A 17,823-nucleotide genomic window follows, 5' to 3' on the forward strand; every position below is an offset into this window, starting at 1 on the left:
CAGGTTAGCTGCTGTCACACCAGACCCACTATGGCATGCCAAGGTCTGCAGGTTAGTTACAGTCACCCCAGACTCACTGTGGCATGCCAAGGTCTGCAGGTTACTTACAGTCACTCCAGACTCACTTTGGTATGCCAAGGTTTACAGGTTAGCTACAGTCACCCTAGACTTACTATGGCATGCCAAGGTCTGCAGGTTAGCTGCAGTCACACCAGACTCACTATGGCATGTCAAGGTTTACAAGTTAGCTGCTGTCACACCAGAAACAATATGGCATATGCTAAAGTCTGCAGGTTAGCTGCAGTCACACCAGAAACACTATGGCATGCCAAGGTATGTAGGCAGCAGTCACCCCAGACTCACTATGGCATGCCAAGGTATGTAGGCAGCAGTCACCCCAGACTCACTATGGCATGCCAAGGTCTGCAGGTTAGCTGCAGTCACCCAAGACACACTATGGCATGCCAAGGTTTGCAGGTTAGCTGCAGTCACCCTAGACTCACTATGACATGCCAATGTCAGCAGGTTAGCTGCAGTCACACCAGACTCACTATGGCATGTCAAGGTTTACAGGTTAGCTGCTGTCACACCAGACCCACTATGGCATGCCAAGGTCTGCAGGTTAGTTACAGTCACCCCAGACTCACTGTGGCATGCCAAGGTCTGCAGGTTACTTACAGTCACTCCAGACTCACTTTGGTATGCCAAGGTTTACAGGTTAGCTACAGTCACCCTAGACTTACTATGGCATGCCAAGGTCTGCAGGTTAGCTGCAGTCACACCAGACTCACTATGGCATGTCAAGGTTTACAAGTTAGCTGCTGTCACACCAGAAACAATATGGCATATGCTAAAGTCTGCAGGTTAGCTGCAGTCACACCAGAAACACTATGGCATGCCAAGGTATGTAGGCAGCAGTCACCCCATACTCACTATGGCATGCCAAGGTATGTAGGTAGCAGTCACCCCAGACTCACTATGGCATGCCAAGGTCTGCAGGTTAGCTGCAGTCACCCAAGACACACTATGGCATGCCAAGGTTTGCAGGTTAGCTACAGTCACACCAGACCCACTATGGCATGCCAAGATCTGCAGGTTAGTTACAGTCACCCCAGACTCACTATGGCATGCCAAGGTCTACAAGTTAGCTACAGTCACCCCAGACACACTTTGGTATGCCAAGGTCTGCAGGTTAGCTGCAGTTACCCCAGACTCACTATGGCATGCCAAGGTCGGCAGGTTAGCTGCAGCCACCCCAGACTCACTATGGCATACTAATGTGTGCTGGTTAGCTACAGTCACCCTAGACTTACTATGGCATGCCAAGGTCTGCGGGTTAGCTGCAGTCACACCATACACACAATGGCATGCCAAGGTCTGCAGGTTAGTTACAGTCACCCCAGACTCACTATGGTATGCCAAGTTTACAAGTTAGCTACAGTCACCCCAGACTCACTTTGGTATGCCAAGTTCTGCAGGTTAGCTGCAGTCACCAAGACTCACTATGGCATGCCAAGGTCTGTAGGTTAGCTGCAGTCACCCTTGACTCACTATGACATGCCAATGTCTGCTGGTTAGCTACAGTCACACCAGACTCACTATGGCATGCTAATGTGTGCTGGTTAGCTACAGTCACCCCAGACTTATTATGGCATGCCAAGGTCTGCAGGTTAGCTGCAGTCACCCTAGACTCACTATGACATGCCAATGTCTGCTGGTTAGCTACAGTCACACCAGACCCACTATGGCATGCCAAGGTCTGCAGGTTAGCTGCAGTCACCCTAGACTCACTATGACATGCCAATGTCAGCAGGTTAGCTATAGTCACCCCAGACTCACTATGGCATGCCAAGGTCTGCAGGTTAGCTGCAGTCACCCGAGACTCACTATGGCATGCCAAGGTCTGCAGGTTAGCTGCAGTCACCCTAGACTCACTATGGCATGCCAAGGTCTGCAGGTCAGCTGCAGTCACCCCAGACTCACTATGGCATGCCAAGGTCTGCAGGTTAGCTGCAGCCACCCCAGACCCACTATGGCATGCTAATGTGTGCTGGTTAGCTGCAGTCGCCCTAGACTTACTATGGCATGCCAAGGTCTGCAGGTTAGCTACAGTCACCCCAGACACACTATGGCATGCCAAGGTCTGCAGGTTAGCTACAGTCACCCCAGACTCACTATGGCATGTCAAGGTTTACAGGTTAGCTACAGTCACCCCAGACTCACTTTGGTATGCCAAGGTCTGCAGGTTAGCTGCAGTCACCCAAGACTCACTATGGCATGCCAAGGTCTGCAGGTTAGCTGCAGTCACCCAAGACTCACTATGGTATGCCAAGGTCTACAAGTTAGCTACAGTCACCCCAGACTCACTTTGGTATGCCAAGGTCTGCAGGTTAGCTGCAGTCACCCAAGACTCACTATGGCATTCCAAGGTCTGCAGGTTAGGTGCAGTCATCCTAGACTCACTATGACATGCCAATGTCTGCTGGTTAGCTACAGTCACACCAGACCCAGTATGGCATGCCAAGGTCTGCAGGTTAGGTGCAGTCACCCAAGACTCACTATGGCATGCCAAGGTCTGCAGGTTAGCTGCAGTCACACCAGACTCACTATGACATGCCAATGTCTGCTGGTTAGCTACAGTCACACCAGACCCACTATGGCATGCCAAGGTCTGTAGGTTAGCTGCAGTCATCCTAGACTCACTATGACATGCCAATGTCAGCAGGTTAGCTATAGTCACACCAGACTCACTATGGCATGCCAAAGTCTGCAGGTTATCTGCAGTCATCCTAGACTCATTATGGCATGCCAAGGTCTGCAGGTTAGCTGCAGTCACCCTAGACTCACTATGGCATGTCAAGGGTTACAGGTTAGCTGCAGTCACCCCAGACTCACTATGGCATGCCAAAGTCTGCAGGTTATCTGCAGTCATCCTAGACTCATTATGGCATGCCAAGGTCTGCAGGTTAGCTGCAGTCACCCTAGACTCACTATGGCATGTCAAGGGTTACAGGTTAGCTGCAGTCACCCAGACCCACTATGACATGCCAATGTCAGCAGGTTAGCTATAGTCACCCCAGACTCACTATGGCATACTAATGTGTGCTGGTTAGCTACAGTCACCCTAGACTTACTATGGCATGCCAAGGTCTGCAGGTTAGCTGCAGTCACACCAAGACTCACTATGGCATGCCAAGGTCTGCAGGTTAGCTGCAGTCACCCTTGACTCACTATGACATGCCAATGTCTGCTGGTTAGTTACAGTCACACCAGACTCACTATGGCATGTCAAGGTTTACAGGTTAGCTGCTGTCACACCAGACCCACTATGGCATGCCAAGGTCTGCAGGTGAGTTACAGTCACCCCAGACTCACTATGGCATGTCAAGGTTTACAGGTTAGCTACAGTCACCCCAGACTCACTTTGGTATGCCAAGGTCTGCAGGTTAGCTGCAGTCACCCAAGACTCACTATGGCATGCCAAGGTCTTCAGGTTAGCTGCAGTCACCCAAGACTCACTATGGTATGCCAAGGTCTACAAGTTAGCTACAGTCACCCCAGACTCACTTTGGTATGCCAAGGTCTGCAGGTTAGCTGCAGTCACCCAAGACTCACTATGGCATTCCAAGGTCTGCAGGTTAGGTGCAGTCACCCTAGACTCACTATGACATACCAATGTCTGCTGGTTAGCTACAGTCACACCAGACCCAGTATGGCATGCCAAGGTCTGCAGGTTAGCTGCAGTCACCCTAGACTCACTATGACATGCCAATGTCAGCAGGTTAGCTGCAGTCACACCAGACTCACTATGGCATGTCAAGGTTTACAGGTTAGCTGCTGTCACACCAGACCCACTATGGCATGCCAAGGTCTGCAGGTTAGTTACAGTCACCCCAGACTCACTATGGCATGCCAAGGTCTGCAGGTTACTTACAGTCACTCCAGACTCACTTTGGTATGCCAAGGTTTACAGGTTAGCTACAGTCACCCTAGACTTACTATGGCATGCCAAGGTCTGCAGGTTAGCTGCAGTCACACCAGACTCACTATGGCATGTCAAGGTTTACAAGTTAGCTGCTGTCACACCAGAAACAATATGGCATATGCTAAATTCTGCAGGTTAGCTGCAGTCACACCAGAAACACTATGGCATGCCAAGGTATGTAGGCAGCAGTCACCCCAGACTCACTATGGCATGCCAAGGTATGTAGGCAGCAGTCACCCCAGACTCACTATGGCATGCCAAGGTCTGCAGGTTAGCTGCAGTCACCCAAGACACACTATGGCATGCCAAGGTTTGCAGGTTAGCTACAGTCACACCAGACCCACTATGGCATACTAATGTGTGCTGGTTAGCTACAGTCACCCTAGACTTACTATGGCATGCCAAGGTCTGCAGGTTAGCTGCAGTCACACCATACACACTTTGGTATGCCAAGGTCTGCAGGTTAGTTGCAGTTACCCCAGACTCACTATGGCATGCCAAGGTCGGCAGGTTAGCTGCAGCCACCCCAGACTCACTATGGCATACTAATGTGTGCTGGTTAGCTACAGTCACCCTAGACTTACTATGGCATGCCAAGGTCTGCAGGTTAGCTGCAGTCACACCATACACACAATGGCATGCCAAGGTCTGCAGGTTAGTTACAGTCACCCCAGACTCACTATGGCATGCCAATGTCTACAAGTTAGCTACAGTCACCCCAGACTCACTTTGGTATGCCATGTTCTGCAGGTTAGCTGCAGTCACCAAGACTCACTATGGCATGCCAAGGTCTGTAGGTTAGCTGCAGTCACCCTTGACTCACTATGACATGCCAATGTCTGCTGGTTAGCTACAGTCACACCAGACTCACTATGGCATGCTAATGTGTGCTGGTTAGCTACAGTCACCCCAGACTTATTATGGCATGCCAAGGTCTGCAGGTTAGCTGCAGTCACCCTAGACTCACTATGACATGCCAATGTCTGCTGGTTAGCTACAGTCACACCAGACCCACTATGGCATGCCAAGGTCTGTAGGTTAGCTGCAGTCACCCTAGACTCACTATGACATGCCAATGTCAGCAGGTTAGCTATAGTCACCCCAGACTCACTATGGCATGCCAAGGTCTGCAGGTTAGCTGCAGTCACCCGAGACTCACTATGGCATATGCCAAGGTCTGCAGGTTAGCTGCAGTCACCCAAGACTCACTATGGCATGCCAAGGTCTGCAGGTTAGCTGCAGTCACCCTAGACTCACTATGGCATGCCAAGGTCTGCAGGTCAGCTGCAGTCACCCCAGACTCACTAAGGCATGCCAAGGTCTGCAGGTTAGCTGCAGCCACCCCAGACCCACTATGGCATGCTAATGTGTGCTGGTTAGCTGCAGTCACGCTAGACTTACTATGGCATGCCAAGGTCTGCAGGTTAGCTACAGTCACCCCAGACACACTATGGCATGCCAAGGTCTGCAGGTTAGCTACAGTCACCCCAGACTCACTATGGCATGTCAAGGTTTACAGGTTAGCTACAGTCACCCCAGACTCACTTTGGTATGCCAAGGTCTGCAGGTTAGCTGCAGTCACCCAAGACTCACTATGGCATGCCAAGGTCTGCAGGTTAGCTGCAGTCACCCAAGACTCACTATGGTATGCCAAGGTCTACAAGTTAGCTACAGTCACCCCAGACTCACTTTGGTATGCCAAGGTCTGCAGGTTAGCTGCAGTCACCCAAGACTCACTATGGCATTCCAAGGTCTGCAGGTTAGGTGCAGTCACCCTAGACTCACTATGACATGCCAATGTCTGCTGGTTAGCTACAGTCACACCAGACCCAGTATGGCATGCCAAGGTCTGCAGGTTAGCTGCAGTCACCCTAGACTCACTATGACATGCCAATGTCAGCAGGTTAGGTGCAGTCACCCTATACTCACTATGACATGCCAATGTCTGCTGGTTAGCTACAGTCACACCAGACCCACTATGGCATGCCAAGGTCTGCAGGTTAGCTGCAGTCATCCTAGACTCACTATGACATGCCAATGTCAGCAGGTTAGCTATAGTCACCCCAGACTCACTATGGCATGCCAAAGTCTGCAGGTTATCTGCAGTCATCCTAGACTCATTATGGCATGCCAAGGTCTGCAGGTTAGCTGCAGTCACCCTAGACTCACTATGGCATGTCAAGGGTTACAGGTTAGCTGCAGTCACCCAGACCAACTATGGCATGCCAATGTCTGCTGGTTAGCTACAGTCATGCCAGACCCACTATGGCATATGCCAAGATCTGCAGATTAGCTACAGCCACCCTAGATTCAATATGGCGTGCCAAGGTCTGCAGGTCAGCTGCAGTCACCCCAGACTCACTATGGCATGCCATGGTCTGCAGGTTAGCTGCAGTCACCCCAGACTCACTATGGCATGCCAAGGTTGGCAGGTTAGCTGCAGCCACCCCAGACTCACTATGGCATACTAATGTGTGCTGGTTAGCTACAGTCACCCTAGACTTACTATGGCATGCCAAGGTCTGCAGGTTAGCTGCAGTCACACCAAGACTCACTATGGCATGCCAAGGTCTGCAGGTTAGCTGCAGTCACCCTTGACTCACTATGACATGCCAATGTCTGCTGGTTAGCTACAGTCACACCAGACTCACTATGGCATGTCAAGGTTTACAGGTTAGCTGCTGTCACACCAGACCCACTATGGCATGCCAAGGTCTGCAGGTGAGTTACAGTCACCCCAGACTCACTATGGCATGGCAAGGTCTACAAGTTAGCTACAGTCACCCCAGACTCACTTTGGTATGCCAAGGTTTACAGGTTAGCTGCAGCCACCGCAGACTCACTATGGCATACTAATGTGTGCTGGTTAGCTACAGTCACCCTAGACTTACTATGGCATGCCAAGGTCTGCTGGTTAGCTGCAGTCACACCAGAAACAATATGGCATATGCTAAAGTCTGCAGGTTAGCTACAGTCACACCAGACTCACTATGGCATGTCAAGGTTTACAAGTTAGCTGCTGTCACACCAGAAACAATATGGCATATGCTAAAGTCTGCAGGTTAGCTGCAGTCACACCAAGACTCACTATGGCATGCCAAGGTCTGCAGGTTAGCTGCAGTCACCCTTGACTCACTATGACATGCCAATGTCTGCTGGTTAGCTACAGTCACACCAGACTCACTATGGCATGTCAAGGTTTACAGGTTAGCTGCTGTCACACCAGACCCACTATGGCATGCCAAGGTCTACAAGTTAGCTACAGTCACCCCAGACTCACTTTGGTATGCCATGTTCTGCAGGTTAGCTGCAGTCACCAAGACTCACTATGACATGCCAAGGTCTGCAGGTTAGCTGCAGTCACACCAAGACTCACTATGGCATGCCAAGGTCTGCAGGTTAGCTGCAGTCACACCAGACTCACTATGGCATGTCAGGGTTTACAGGTTAGCTGCTGTCACACCAGACCCACTATGGCATGCCAAGGTCTGCAGGTTAGTTACAGTCACCCCAGACTCACTATGGCATGCCAATGTCTGCAGGTTAGTTACAGTCACTCCAGACTCACTTTGGTATGCCAAGGTTTACAGGTTAGCTACAGTCACCCTAGACTTAATATGGCATGCCAATGTCTGCAGGTTAGCTGCAGTCACACCAGACTCACTATGGCATGTCAAGGTTTACAAGTTAGCTGCTGTCACACCAGAAACAATATGGCATATGCTAAAGTCTGCAGGTTAGCTGCAGTCACACCATAAACACTATGGCATGCCAAGGTATGTAGGCAGCAGTCACCCCAGACTCACTATTGCATGCCAAGGTATGTAGGCAGCAGTCACCCCAGACTCACTATGGCATGCCAAGGTCTGCAGGTTAGCTGCAGTCACCCAAGACACGCTATGGCATGCCAAGGTTTTCAGGTTAGCTACAGTCACACCAGACCCACTATGGCATGCCAAGATCTGCAGGTTAGTTACAGTCACCCCAGACTCACTATGGCATGCCAAGGTCTACAAGTTAGCTACAGTCACCCCAGACACACTTTGGTATGCCAAGGTCTGCAGGTTAGCTGCAGTTACCCCAGACTCACTATGGCATGCCAAGGTCGGCAGGTTAGCTGCAGCCACCCCAGACTCACTATGGCATACTAATGTGTGCTGGTTAGCTACAGTCACCCTAGACTTACTATGGCATGCCAAGGTCTGCAGGTTAGCTGCAGTCACACCATACACACAATGGCATGCCAAGGTCTGCAGGTTAGTTACAGTCACCCCAGACTCACTATGGCATGCCAAGGTCTACAAGTTAGCTACAGTCACCCCAGACTCACTTTGGTATGCCAAGTTCTGCAGGTTAGCTGCAGTCACCAAGACTCACTATGGCATGCCAAGGTCTGTAGGTTAGCTGCAGTCACCCTTGACTCACTATGACATGCCAATGTCTGCTGGTTAGCTACAGTCACACCAGACTCACTATGGCATGTCAAGGTTTACAGGTTAGCTGCTGTCACACCAGACCCACTATGGCATACCAAGGTCTGCAGGTTAGCTGCAGTCACCCTAGTCTCACTATGACATGCCAATGTCAGCAGGTTAGCTACAGTCACCCCAGACTCACCATGGCATGCCAAGATCTGCAGGTTAGCTACACTCACCCCACACTCACTATGGCATGCCAAGGTATGTAGGCAGCAGTCACTCCAGACTCACTATGGCATGCCAAGGTCTGCAGGTTAGCTGCAGTCATCCCAGACTCACTATGGCATGCCAAGGTCTGCAGGTTAGCTGCAGTCATCTTAGACACAATATGACATGCCAAGGTCTGCAGGTTAGTTACAGTCACCCCAGACTCACTATGGAATGCCAAGGTCTACAAGTTAGCTACAGTCACCCCAGACCCACTACGGCATGCCAAGGTCTGCTGGTTAGCTACAGTCACGCCAGACCCACTACGGCATGCCAATGTCTGCTGGTTAGCTACAGCCACCCTAGACTCAATATGGCGTGCCAAGGTCTTCAGGTTAGCTGCAGTCACGCCAGACCCACCATGGCATATGCCAAGGTCTGCAGATTAGCTACAGCCACCCTAGACTCAATATGGCGTGCCAAGGTCTGCAGGTTATCTGCAGGCACACCAGACCCACTATGGCATGCCAAGGTCTGCAGGTTAGCTGCAGTCATGCCAGACCCACTATGGCAAATGCCAAGGTCTGCAGATTAGCTACAGCCACCCTAGACTCAATATGGCGTGCCAAGGTCTGCAGGTCAGCTGCAGTCACACCAGAAACAATATGGCATATGCTAATGTCTGCAGGTTAGCTGCAGTCACTCCAGACTCACTTTGGTATGCCAAGGTCTGCAGGTTAGGTGCAGTCACCCTAGACTCACTATGACATGCCAAGGTCTGCAGGTTAGCTGCAGTCACCCAAGACACACTATGGCATGCCAAGGTCTGCAGGTTAGCTACAGTCACACCAGGCCCACTATGGCATGCCAAGGTCTGCAGGTTAGCTACAGTCACACCAGACCCACTATGGCATATGCCAAGGTCTGCAGGTTAGCTGCAGTGACCCAAGACACATTATGGCATGCCAAGGTCTGCAGGTTAGCTGCAGTCACCCCAGACTCACCATGGCATGCCAAGATCTGCAGGTTAGCTACACTCACCCCACACTCACTATGGCATGCCAAGGTATGTAGGCAGCAGTCACCCCAGACTCACTTAGGCATGCCAAGGTCTGCAGGTTAGCTGCAGTCACCCAAGACACACTATGGCATGCCAAGGTTTGCAGGTTAGCTACAGTCACACCAGACCCACTATGGCATGCCAAGATCTGCAGGTTAGCTGCAGTCACCCCAGACTCACTATTGCATGCCAAGGTCTGCAGGTTAGCTGCAGGCACCCTAGACTGTCTGGTTTATATCATATCACCTATTTTAATGTTGGTACATTACATATATTCCTTTTCATCTATCTGAATGATACATGTTTTAAAGTTGGGGACAAATAACACACAATTTCCATATTCAAACTAGAATTGACCAAAATGTGTATATTCATATGAGAACAGGACCTAATTCATATATTCATACCAGAATTGACCATAATTTACATTTCAAATCTGAATTACACTACCCAAATCAATCGTAATTATAAAAATAAAATAATTGTTTTTGCATATTTTTTGATCAGTGAGAGGTATGTTAATTAATTGCTCCTAATTCATTTTTCTCGGCCTACCAAAGGATACTGATGTATCTGTATTGGCAGAGACTGTAAGTGTATTCATTGGCTGCAGTTTCAGTATTGTTTTATTTTTCTCAGTGATTGATAATTGTCAAATTATTATTTTAGTGTATTATTATCAAATAATATAATTTTTTTTGCTTTTCAATTCCCTTAATTTAATTTAATTTCATTTCATTTCCTTAATCCTTGCATGTGGCATGTGTTCCTTTTTTATTTTCCATGGTACCATTTCACCTTTGACCTCATCCAGTATGCTAAAGCGGGTTCATTTGCCGAAGTTGTAAGTTGATTGTTGTGCACACACTAGCACATGATGCCAGAGTTGCACATCTTGTATAATTTTATTCTATACTGATCGAACATTGTATTTTTTATTTATTTTCAATTATTTATATTTATATTGCTGAATGCTAGAATGTTTTGATTTTGTTCACCTTATTATCCATCATTACTCTCACCTTATCATCCATCATAATTCTCACCTTATCATCCATCATAACTCTCACCTTATCATCCATCATAAGTCTCACCTTATCATCCATCATAACTCTCACCTTATCATCCATCATAACTCTCACCTCATCATCCATCATAACTCACCTCATCATCCATCATAACTCACCTTATCATCCATCGTAACTCTCACCTTATCGTCCATCATCATAACTCTCACCTCATCATCCATCATAACTCTCACCTTATCATCCATCATAACTCTCACCTTATCATCTATCATAACTCTCACCTTATCATCCATCATAACTCTCACCTTATCATCCATCATAACTCTCACCTTATCATTCATCATAACTCTCACCTTATCATCAATCATAACTCTCACCTTATCATCAATCATAACTCTCACCTTATCATCTATCATAACTCTCACCTCATCATCCATCATAACTCTCACCTCATCATCCATCATAACTCTCACCTCATCATCCATCATAACTCTCACCTTATCATCCACCATAACTCTCACCTTATCATCCATCATCACTCTCACCTTATCATCCATCATAACTCTCACCCCATCATCCATCATAACTCCCATCTCATCATCCATCATAACTCTCACCTTATCAGCTATCATAACTCTCACCTCATCATCCATCATAACTCTCACCTTGTCATCCATCATAACTTTCACATTATCATCCATCATAACTCTCACCTTATCATCCATCATAACTCTCACCTTATCATCCATCATAACTTTCACCTTATCATCAATCATAACTCACCTTATCATTCATCATAACTCTCACCTCATCATCCATCATAACTCTCACCTTATCATCCATCATAACTCTCACCTTATCATCCATCATAACTCTCACCTTATCATCCATCATAACTCTCACCTCATCATCCATCATAACTCTCACCTCATCATCCATCATAACTCTCACCTCATCGTGCATCATAACTCTCACCTCATCATCCATCATAACTCTCACCTTATCATCCACCATAACTCTCACCTTATCATCCATCATAACTCTCACCTTATCATCCATCATAACTCTCACCTTATCATCAATCATAACTCTCACCTTATCATCCGCCATAACTCTCACCTTATCATCCATCATAACTCTCACCTTATCATCCACCATAACTCTCACCTTATCATCCACCATAACTCTCACCTTATCATCCACCATAACTCTCACCTTATCATCCATCATAACTCTCACCTCATCATCCATCATAACTCTCACCTCATCATCCATCATAACTCTCACCTCATCATCCATCATAACTCTCACCTCATCATCCATCATAACTCTCACCTTATCATCCATCATAACTCTCACCTTATCATCTATCATAACTCTCACCTTATCATCCATCATAACTCTCACCTTATCATCCATCATAACTCTCACCTTATCATTCATCATAACTCTCACCTTATCATCAATCATAACTCTCACCTTATCATCAATCATAACTCTCACCTTATCATCTATCATAACTCTCACCTCATCATCCATCATAACTCTCACCTCATCATCCATCATAACTCTCACCTCATCATCCATCATAACTCTCACCTTATCATCCACCATAACTCTCACCTTATCATCCATCATCACTCTCACCTTATCATCCATCATAACTCTCACCCCATCATCCATCATAACTCCCATCTCATCATCCATCATAACTCTCACCTTATCATCTATCATAACTCTCACCTCATCATCCATCATAACTCTCACCTTGTCATCCATCATAACTCTCACCTTATCATCCATCATAACTTTCACATTATCATCCATCATAACTCTCACCTTATCATCCATCATAACTCTCACCTTATCATCCATCATAACTCTCACCTTATCATCCATCATAACTCTCACCTTATCATCCATCATAACTCTCACCTTATCATCCATCATAACTCTCACCTCATCATCCATCATAACTCTCACCTCATCATCCATCATAACTCTCACCTCATCGTGCATCATAACTCTCACCTCATCATCCATCATAACTCTCACCTTATCATCCACCATAACTCTCACCTTATCATCCATCATAACTCTCACCTTATCATCCATCATAACTCTCACCTTATCATCAATCATAACTCTCACCTTATCATCCGCCATAACTCTCACCTTATCATCCATCATAACTCTCACCTTATCATCCACCATAACTCTCACCTTATCATCCACCATAACTCTCACCTTATCATCCATCATAACTCTCACCTCATCATCCATCATAACTCTCACCTCATCATCCATCATAACTCTCACCTCATCATCCATCATAACTCTCACCTCATCATCCATCATAACTCTCACCTCATCATCCATCATAACTCTCACCCCATCATCCATCATAACTCTCACCTTATCGTCCATCATAACTCTCACCTTATCATCCATTATAACTCTCACCTTATCATCCATTATAACTCTCACCTTATCATCCATCATAACTCTCACCTTATCATCCACCACAACTCTCACCTTATCATCCATCATAACTCTCACCTTATCATCCATCATAACTCTCACCTCATCATCCATCATAACTCTCACCTCATCATCTATCATAACTCTCACCTCGTCATCCATCATAACTCTCACCTTGTCATCCATCATAACTCTCACCTTATCATCCATCATAACTTTCACCTTATCATCCATCCTAACTCTCACCTTATCATCCATCATAACTCTCACCTTATCATCCATCATAACTTTCACCTTATCATCCATCATAACTCTCACCTTATCATCCATCATAACTCTCACCTCATCATCCATCATAACTCTCACCTCATCGTCCATCGTAACTCTCACCTTATCATCCATCATAACTCTCACCTCATCATCCATCATAACTCTCACCTCATCGTCCATCATAACTCTCACCTCATCATCCATCATAACTCTCACCTCATCATCCATCATAACTCTCACCTCATTGTCCATCGTAACTCTCACCTTATCATCCATCATAACTCTCACCTCATCGTCCATCATAACTCTCACCTTATCATCCATCATAACTCTCACCTCATCATCCATCATAACTCACCTCATCATCCATCATAACTCTCACCTTATCATCCATCGTAACTCTCACCTTATCGTCCATCATCATAACTCTCACCTCATCATCCATCGTAACTCACCTTATCATCCATCTTAACTCTCACCTCATCATCCATCATAACTCTCACCTCATCATCCATCATAACTCTCACCTTATCATCCATCATAACTCTCACCTTATCATCTATCATAACTCTCACCTTATCATTCATCATAACTCTCACCTTATCATCCATCATAACTCTCACCTTATCATTCATCATAACTCTCACCTTATCATCAATCATAACTCTCACCTTATCATCAATCATAACTCACCTTATCATCTTTCATAACTCTCACCTCATCATCCATCATAACTCTCACCTCATCATCCATCATAACTCACCTCATCATCCATCATAACTCTCACCTTATCATCCACCATAACTCTCACCTTATCATCCATCATCACTCTCACCTTATCATCCATCATAACTCTCACCTCATCATCCATCATAACTCTCACCTCATCATCCATCATAACTCTCACCTTATCATCTATCATAACTCTCACCTCATCATCCATCATAACTCTCACCTTGTCATCCATCATAACTCTCACCTTATCATCCATCATAACTTTCACCTTATCATCAATCATAACTCACCTTATCATTCATCATAACTCTCACCTCATCATCCATCATAACTCTCACCTTTTCATCCATCATAACTCTCACCTTATCATCCATCATAACTCTCACCTTATCATCAATCATAACTCTCACCTTATCATCCGCCATAACTCTCACCTTATCATCCATCATAACTCTCACCTTATCATCCACCATAACTCTCACCTTATCATCCACCATAACTCTCACCTTATCATCCATCATAACTCTCACCTCATCATCCATCATAACTCTCACCTCATCATCCATCATAACTCTCACCTCATCATCCATCATAACTCTCACCTCATCATCCATCATAACTCTCACCTCATCATCCATCATAACTCTCACCTCATCATCCATCATAACTCTCACCTTATCGTCCATCATAACTCTCACCTTATCATCCATTATAACTCTCACCTTATCATCCATCATAACTCTCACCTCATCATCCATCATAACTCTCACCTTATCATCCACCACAACTCTCACCTTATCATCCATCATAACTCTCACCTTATCATCCATCATAACTCTCACCTCATCATCCATCATAACTCTCACCTCATCATCTATCATAACTCTCACCTCGTCATCCATCATAACTCTCACCTTGTCATCCATCATAAGTCTCACCTTATCATCCATCATAACTTTCACCTCATCATCCATCCTAACTCTCACCTCATCATCCATCATAACTCTCACCTTATCATCCATCATAACTCTCACCTTATCATCCATCATAACTCTCACCTCATCATCCATCATAACTCTCACCTCATCATCCATCATAACTCTCACCTCATCGTGCATCATAACTCTCACCTCATCATCCATCATAACTCTCACCTTATCATCCACCATAACTCTCACCTTATCATCCATCATAACTTTCACCTTATCATCCATCATAACTCTTCCTTATCATCAATCATAACTCTCACCTTTTCATCCGCCATAACTCTCACCTTTTCATCCATCATAACTCTCACCTTATCATCCACCATAACTCTCACCTTATCATCCACCATAACTCTCACCTCATCATCCATCATAACTCTCACCTCATCATCCATCATAACTCTCACCTCATCATCCATCATAACTCTCACCTCATCATCCATCATAACTCTCACCTCATCATCCATCATAACTCTCACCTCATCATCCATCATAACTCTCACCTCATCGTCCATCATAACTCTCACCTTATCGTCCATCATAACTCTCACCTTATCATCCATTATAACTCTCACCTCATCATCCATCATAACTCTCACCTCATCATCCATCATAACTCTCACCTCATCATCCATCATAACTCTCACCTTATCATCCACCACAACTCTCACCTTATCATCCATCATAACTCTCACCTTATCATCCATCATAACTCTCACCTCATCATCCATCATAACTCTCACCTCATCATCTATCATAACTCTCACCTCGTCATCCATCATAACTCTCACCTTGTCATCCATCATAACTCTCACCTTATCATCCATCATAACTTTCACCTTATCATCCATCCTAACTCTCACCTTATCATCCATCATAACTCTCACCTTATCATCCATCATAACTTTCACCTTATCATCAATCATAACTCACCTTATCATCCATCATAACTCTCCCCTTATCATCCATCGTAACTCTCACCTTATCGTCCATCATAACTCTCACCTCATCATCCATCGTAACTCTCACCTTATCATCATCATAACTCTCACCTCATCATCCATCATAACTCTCACCTCATCGTCCATCATAACTCTCACCTTATCATCCATCATAACTCGCACCTCATCATCCATCATAACTCTCACCTCATTGTCCATCGTAACTCTCACCTTATCATCCATCGTAACTCTCACCTTATCATCCATCATAACTCTCACCTTATCATCCATCATAACTCAGAAGTGAGAGTGATAAGTTACTATAATTGAAGGACAAAATGAACATCCATAAAAACAAACGTCAATCTTCATATTTTGTAAATCTGTTGAGTTAATGTACAGTCTCATGTTTTTGGTAGATATGGACTTACAAATTACTACCATATATGCAATACATATGAATGTGTACTGTGAGTTCTACTGCTGTAAACAATGAGAATTATAATAAGTGTATCTGAATATTCATGTATATGTAAATCTGTGAATGTATTTTTATAAGTTGTGTCTTCTCTTGATTTTCTTTTTAACAATTTCTACTGTCGTTTAAAAGCAGCCCAACCAGCAGTATTGGAATATAGTTCACTGTTTTGCTATCAATATTGATATCAGTTTACTATTGCAAACTGTTACATTTGAACTATCAATATTGTCATTTTGTTAGTAAAACCGTGAGTTTTATTTCAATGCTGCTTGTTGGGTTGCTTTTTTGTTCACAATAATAACTGTTCTTCTTTAATAACTAACCTTTTTAGTGCACATTGCCGCTACTCTCTGATATCATTCCATTGTAAGGGGCTTCTCATAAGTACTCAATTGGAAACGATATTACAAGTCACTGTCATTACATTTGTAACATAAAATATTTTGAGAAGTCGCTGAAAAAATGATATTGTTGGTATATATTAAAATTTAAGCTGCATGCATGTTATTTATGCTATTTTCTTGAACTTTATTTGAACCCTGACTTTACAAGACTATTAACTCACGCAACACTGACCGGAAATCTTTTCATCTATAAGCAAGTTATTGTAAACTAACAGTCTGTTGTTTGTTTCAGTATGAAAACCAAATGAATGTGTTGGGTAGTTGGACAACCAAAGGTTTGTCAAGACCCAAATATTCAGATGTATCGGGCCAGGTAAGTCTAATAATTGTAATAACAGAACAGTAATAAATAATAGTGAATAAGTCCATTGTAATTACCTTGAAGTTGTACTTTGTGGAGGATGCCATAGATATTAGTATTAGCCCTGTGATATTTGTAGCTTTGACTAAACTTTAAATTCACTATGTTGGTTTGACTGTATGTCATATACTAATAAACTGATTGTAACTTTATGGGTTTTACTGACTTTATATTGATGTTCTTGTATTTTTTTCCATCATATAAAATTATGTAAGTTATTATATTATTACAGATAAATCAATCATCCACCAAGAGTAAGAGGAGAATTAGGCAGATACCCACTGTCAATATTTATTAAGAAAATGTTATTGAAATTTTGGTTAAGAACAAGCACAAAAAAAAAACAAATACTTTAGTCCATGAGGCAATGATAAGTATGATGGAAAATCAATTCTCATGGGCTAAGTCAATGCAAGAAATTACTGGTAAAAAAGAAGTGGGTAACTTTTGGAGTGGGAATGAAAAT

The 17,823-nt window shown here is 44.7% G+C and overlaps 4 protein-coding genes across 7 annotated transcripts in view; 1 reads left to right on the plus strand and 3 right to left on the minus strand.

Moving 5' to 3' along the window:
• The window catches only part of LOC144355725 (dysferlin-like), a 190,764-nt gene that overhangs the window by 107,288 nt on the left and 65,653 nt on the right, over positions 1 to 17,823 (plus strand). The window contains exons 22-23 of the mRNA XM_085504822.1: positions 10,485 to 10,514; positions 17,229 to 17,309. Coding sequence (XP_085360948.1) covers positions 10,485 to 10,514; positions 17,229 to 17,309 — 111 coding nt within the window. The remainder of the gene's footprint in view (positions 1 to 10,484; positions 10,515 to 17,228; positions 17,310 to 17,823) is intronic.
• LOC146737822 (uncharacterized) lies at positions 11,432 to 12,407 on the minus strand. 2 transcript variants are annotated; one of them, XM_085504146.1, is made up of 2 exons: positions 11,962 to 12,407; positions 11,432 to 11,889 (listed from the first exon to the last, which is right to left on the minus strand). In XM_085504146.1, exons 1-2 carry the CDS (start codon positions 12,403 to 12,405, stop codon positions 11,467 to 11,469), a joined length of 867 nt encoding a protein of 288 aa, XP_085360272.1. In that variant the 5' UTR covers positions 12,406 to 12,407; the 3' UTR covers positions 11,432 to 11,466. The 2 variants fall into 2 exon arrangements, with proteins under 2 accessions (XP_085360272.1, XP_085360271.1); XM_085504145.1 differs by having other exon boundaries at positions 11,432 to 11,913; positions 11,938 to 12,407.
• LOC146737823 (uncharacterized) lies at positions 12,414 to 13,509 on the minus strand. The gene is made up of 4 exons (XM_085504807.1): positions 13,306 to 13,509; positions 12,970 to 13,137; positions 12,460 to 12,945; positions 12,414 to 12,425 (listed from the first exon to the last, which is right to left on the minus strand). Exons 1-4 carry the CDS (start codon positions 13,507 to 13,509, stop codon positions 12,414 to 12,416), a joined length of 870 nt encoding a protein of 289 aa, XP_085360933.1.
• LOC146737824 (uncharacterized) lies at positions 13,734 to 15,348 on the minus strand. Of its 3 annotated transcripts, none has more exons than XR_014930692.1 (2): positions 13,953 to 15,348; positions 13,734 to 13,882 (listed from the first exon to the last, which is right to left on the minus strand). XR_014930692.1 is itself a non-coding variant. In XM_085504148.1 (2 exons), the coding sequence occupies exons 1-2, from the start codon at positions 15,327 to 15,329 to the stop codon at positions 14,460 to 14,462; spliced, it is 798 nt and encodes a 265-aa protein (XP_085360274.1). In that variant the 5' UTR covers positions 15,330 to 15,348; the 3' UTR covers positions 13,734 to 14,459. The 3 variants fall into 3 exon arrangements, 2 of the variants coding, with proteins under 2 accessions (XP_085360274.1, XP_085360273.1); XM_085504148.1 differs by having other exon boundaries at positions 13,734 to 14,666; positions 14,739 to 15,348; XM_085504147.1 differs by having other exon boundaries at positions 13,734 to 14,690; positions 14,715 to 15,348.

Source organism: Saccoglossus kowalevskii, chromosome 10 (genome assembly GCF_978046115.1).
Source record: "Saccoglossus kowalevskii chromosome 10, keSacKowa6.1, whole genome shotgun sequence".
NCBI lineage: Eukaryota > Metazoa > Hemichordata > Enteropneusta > Harrimaniidae > Saccoglossus > Saccoglossus kowalevskii.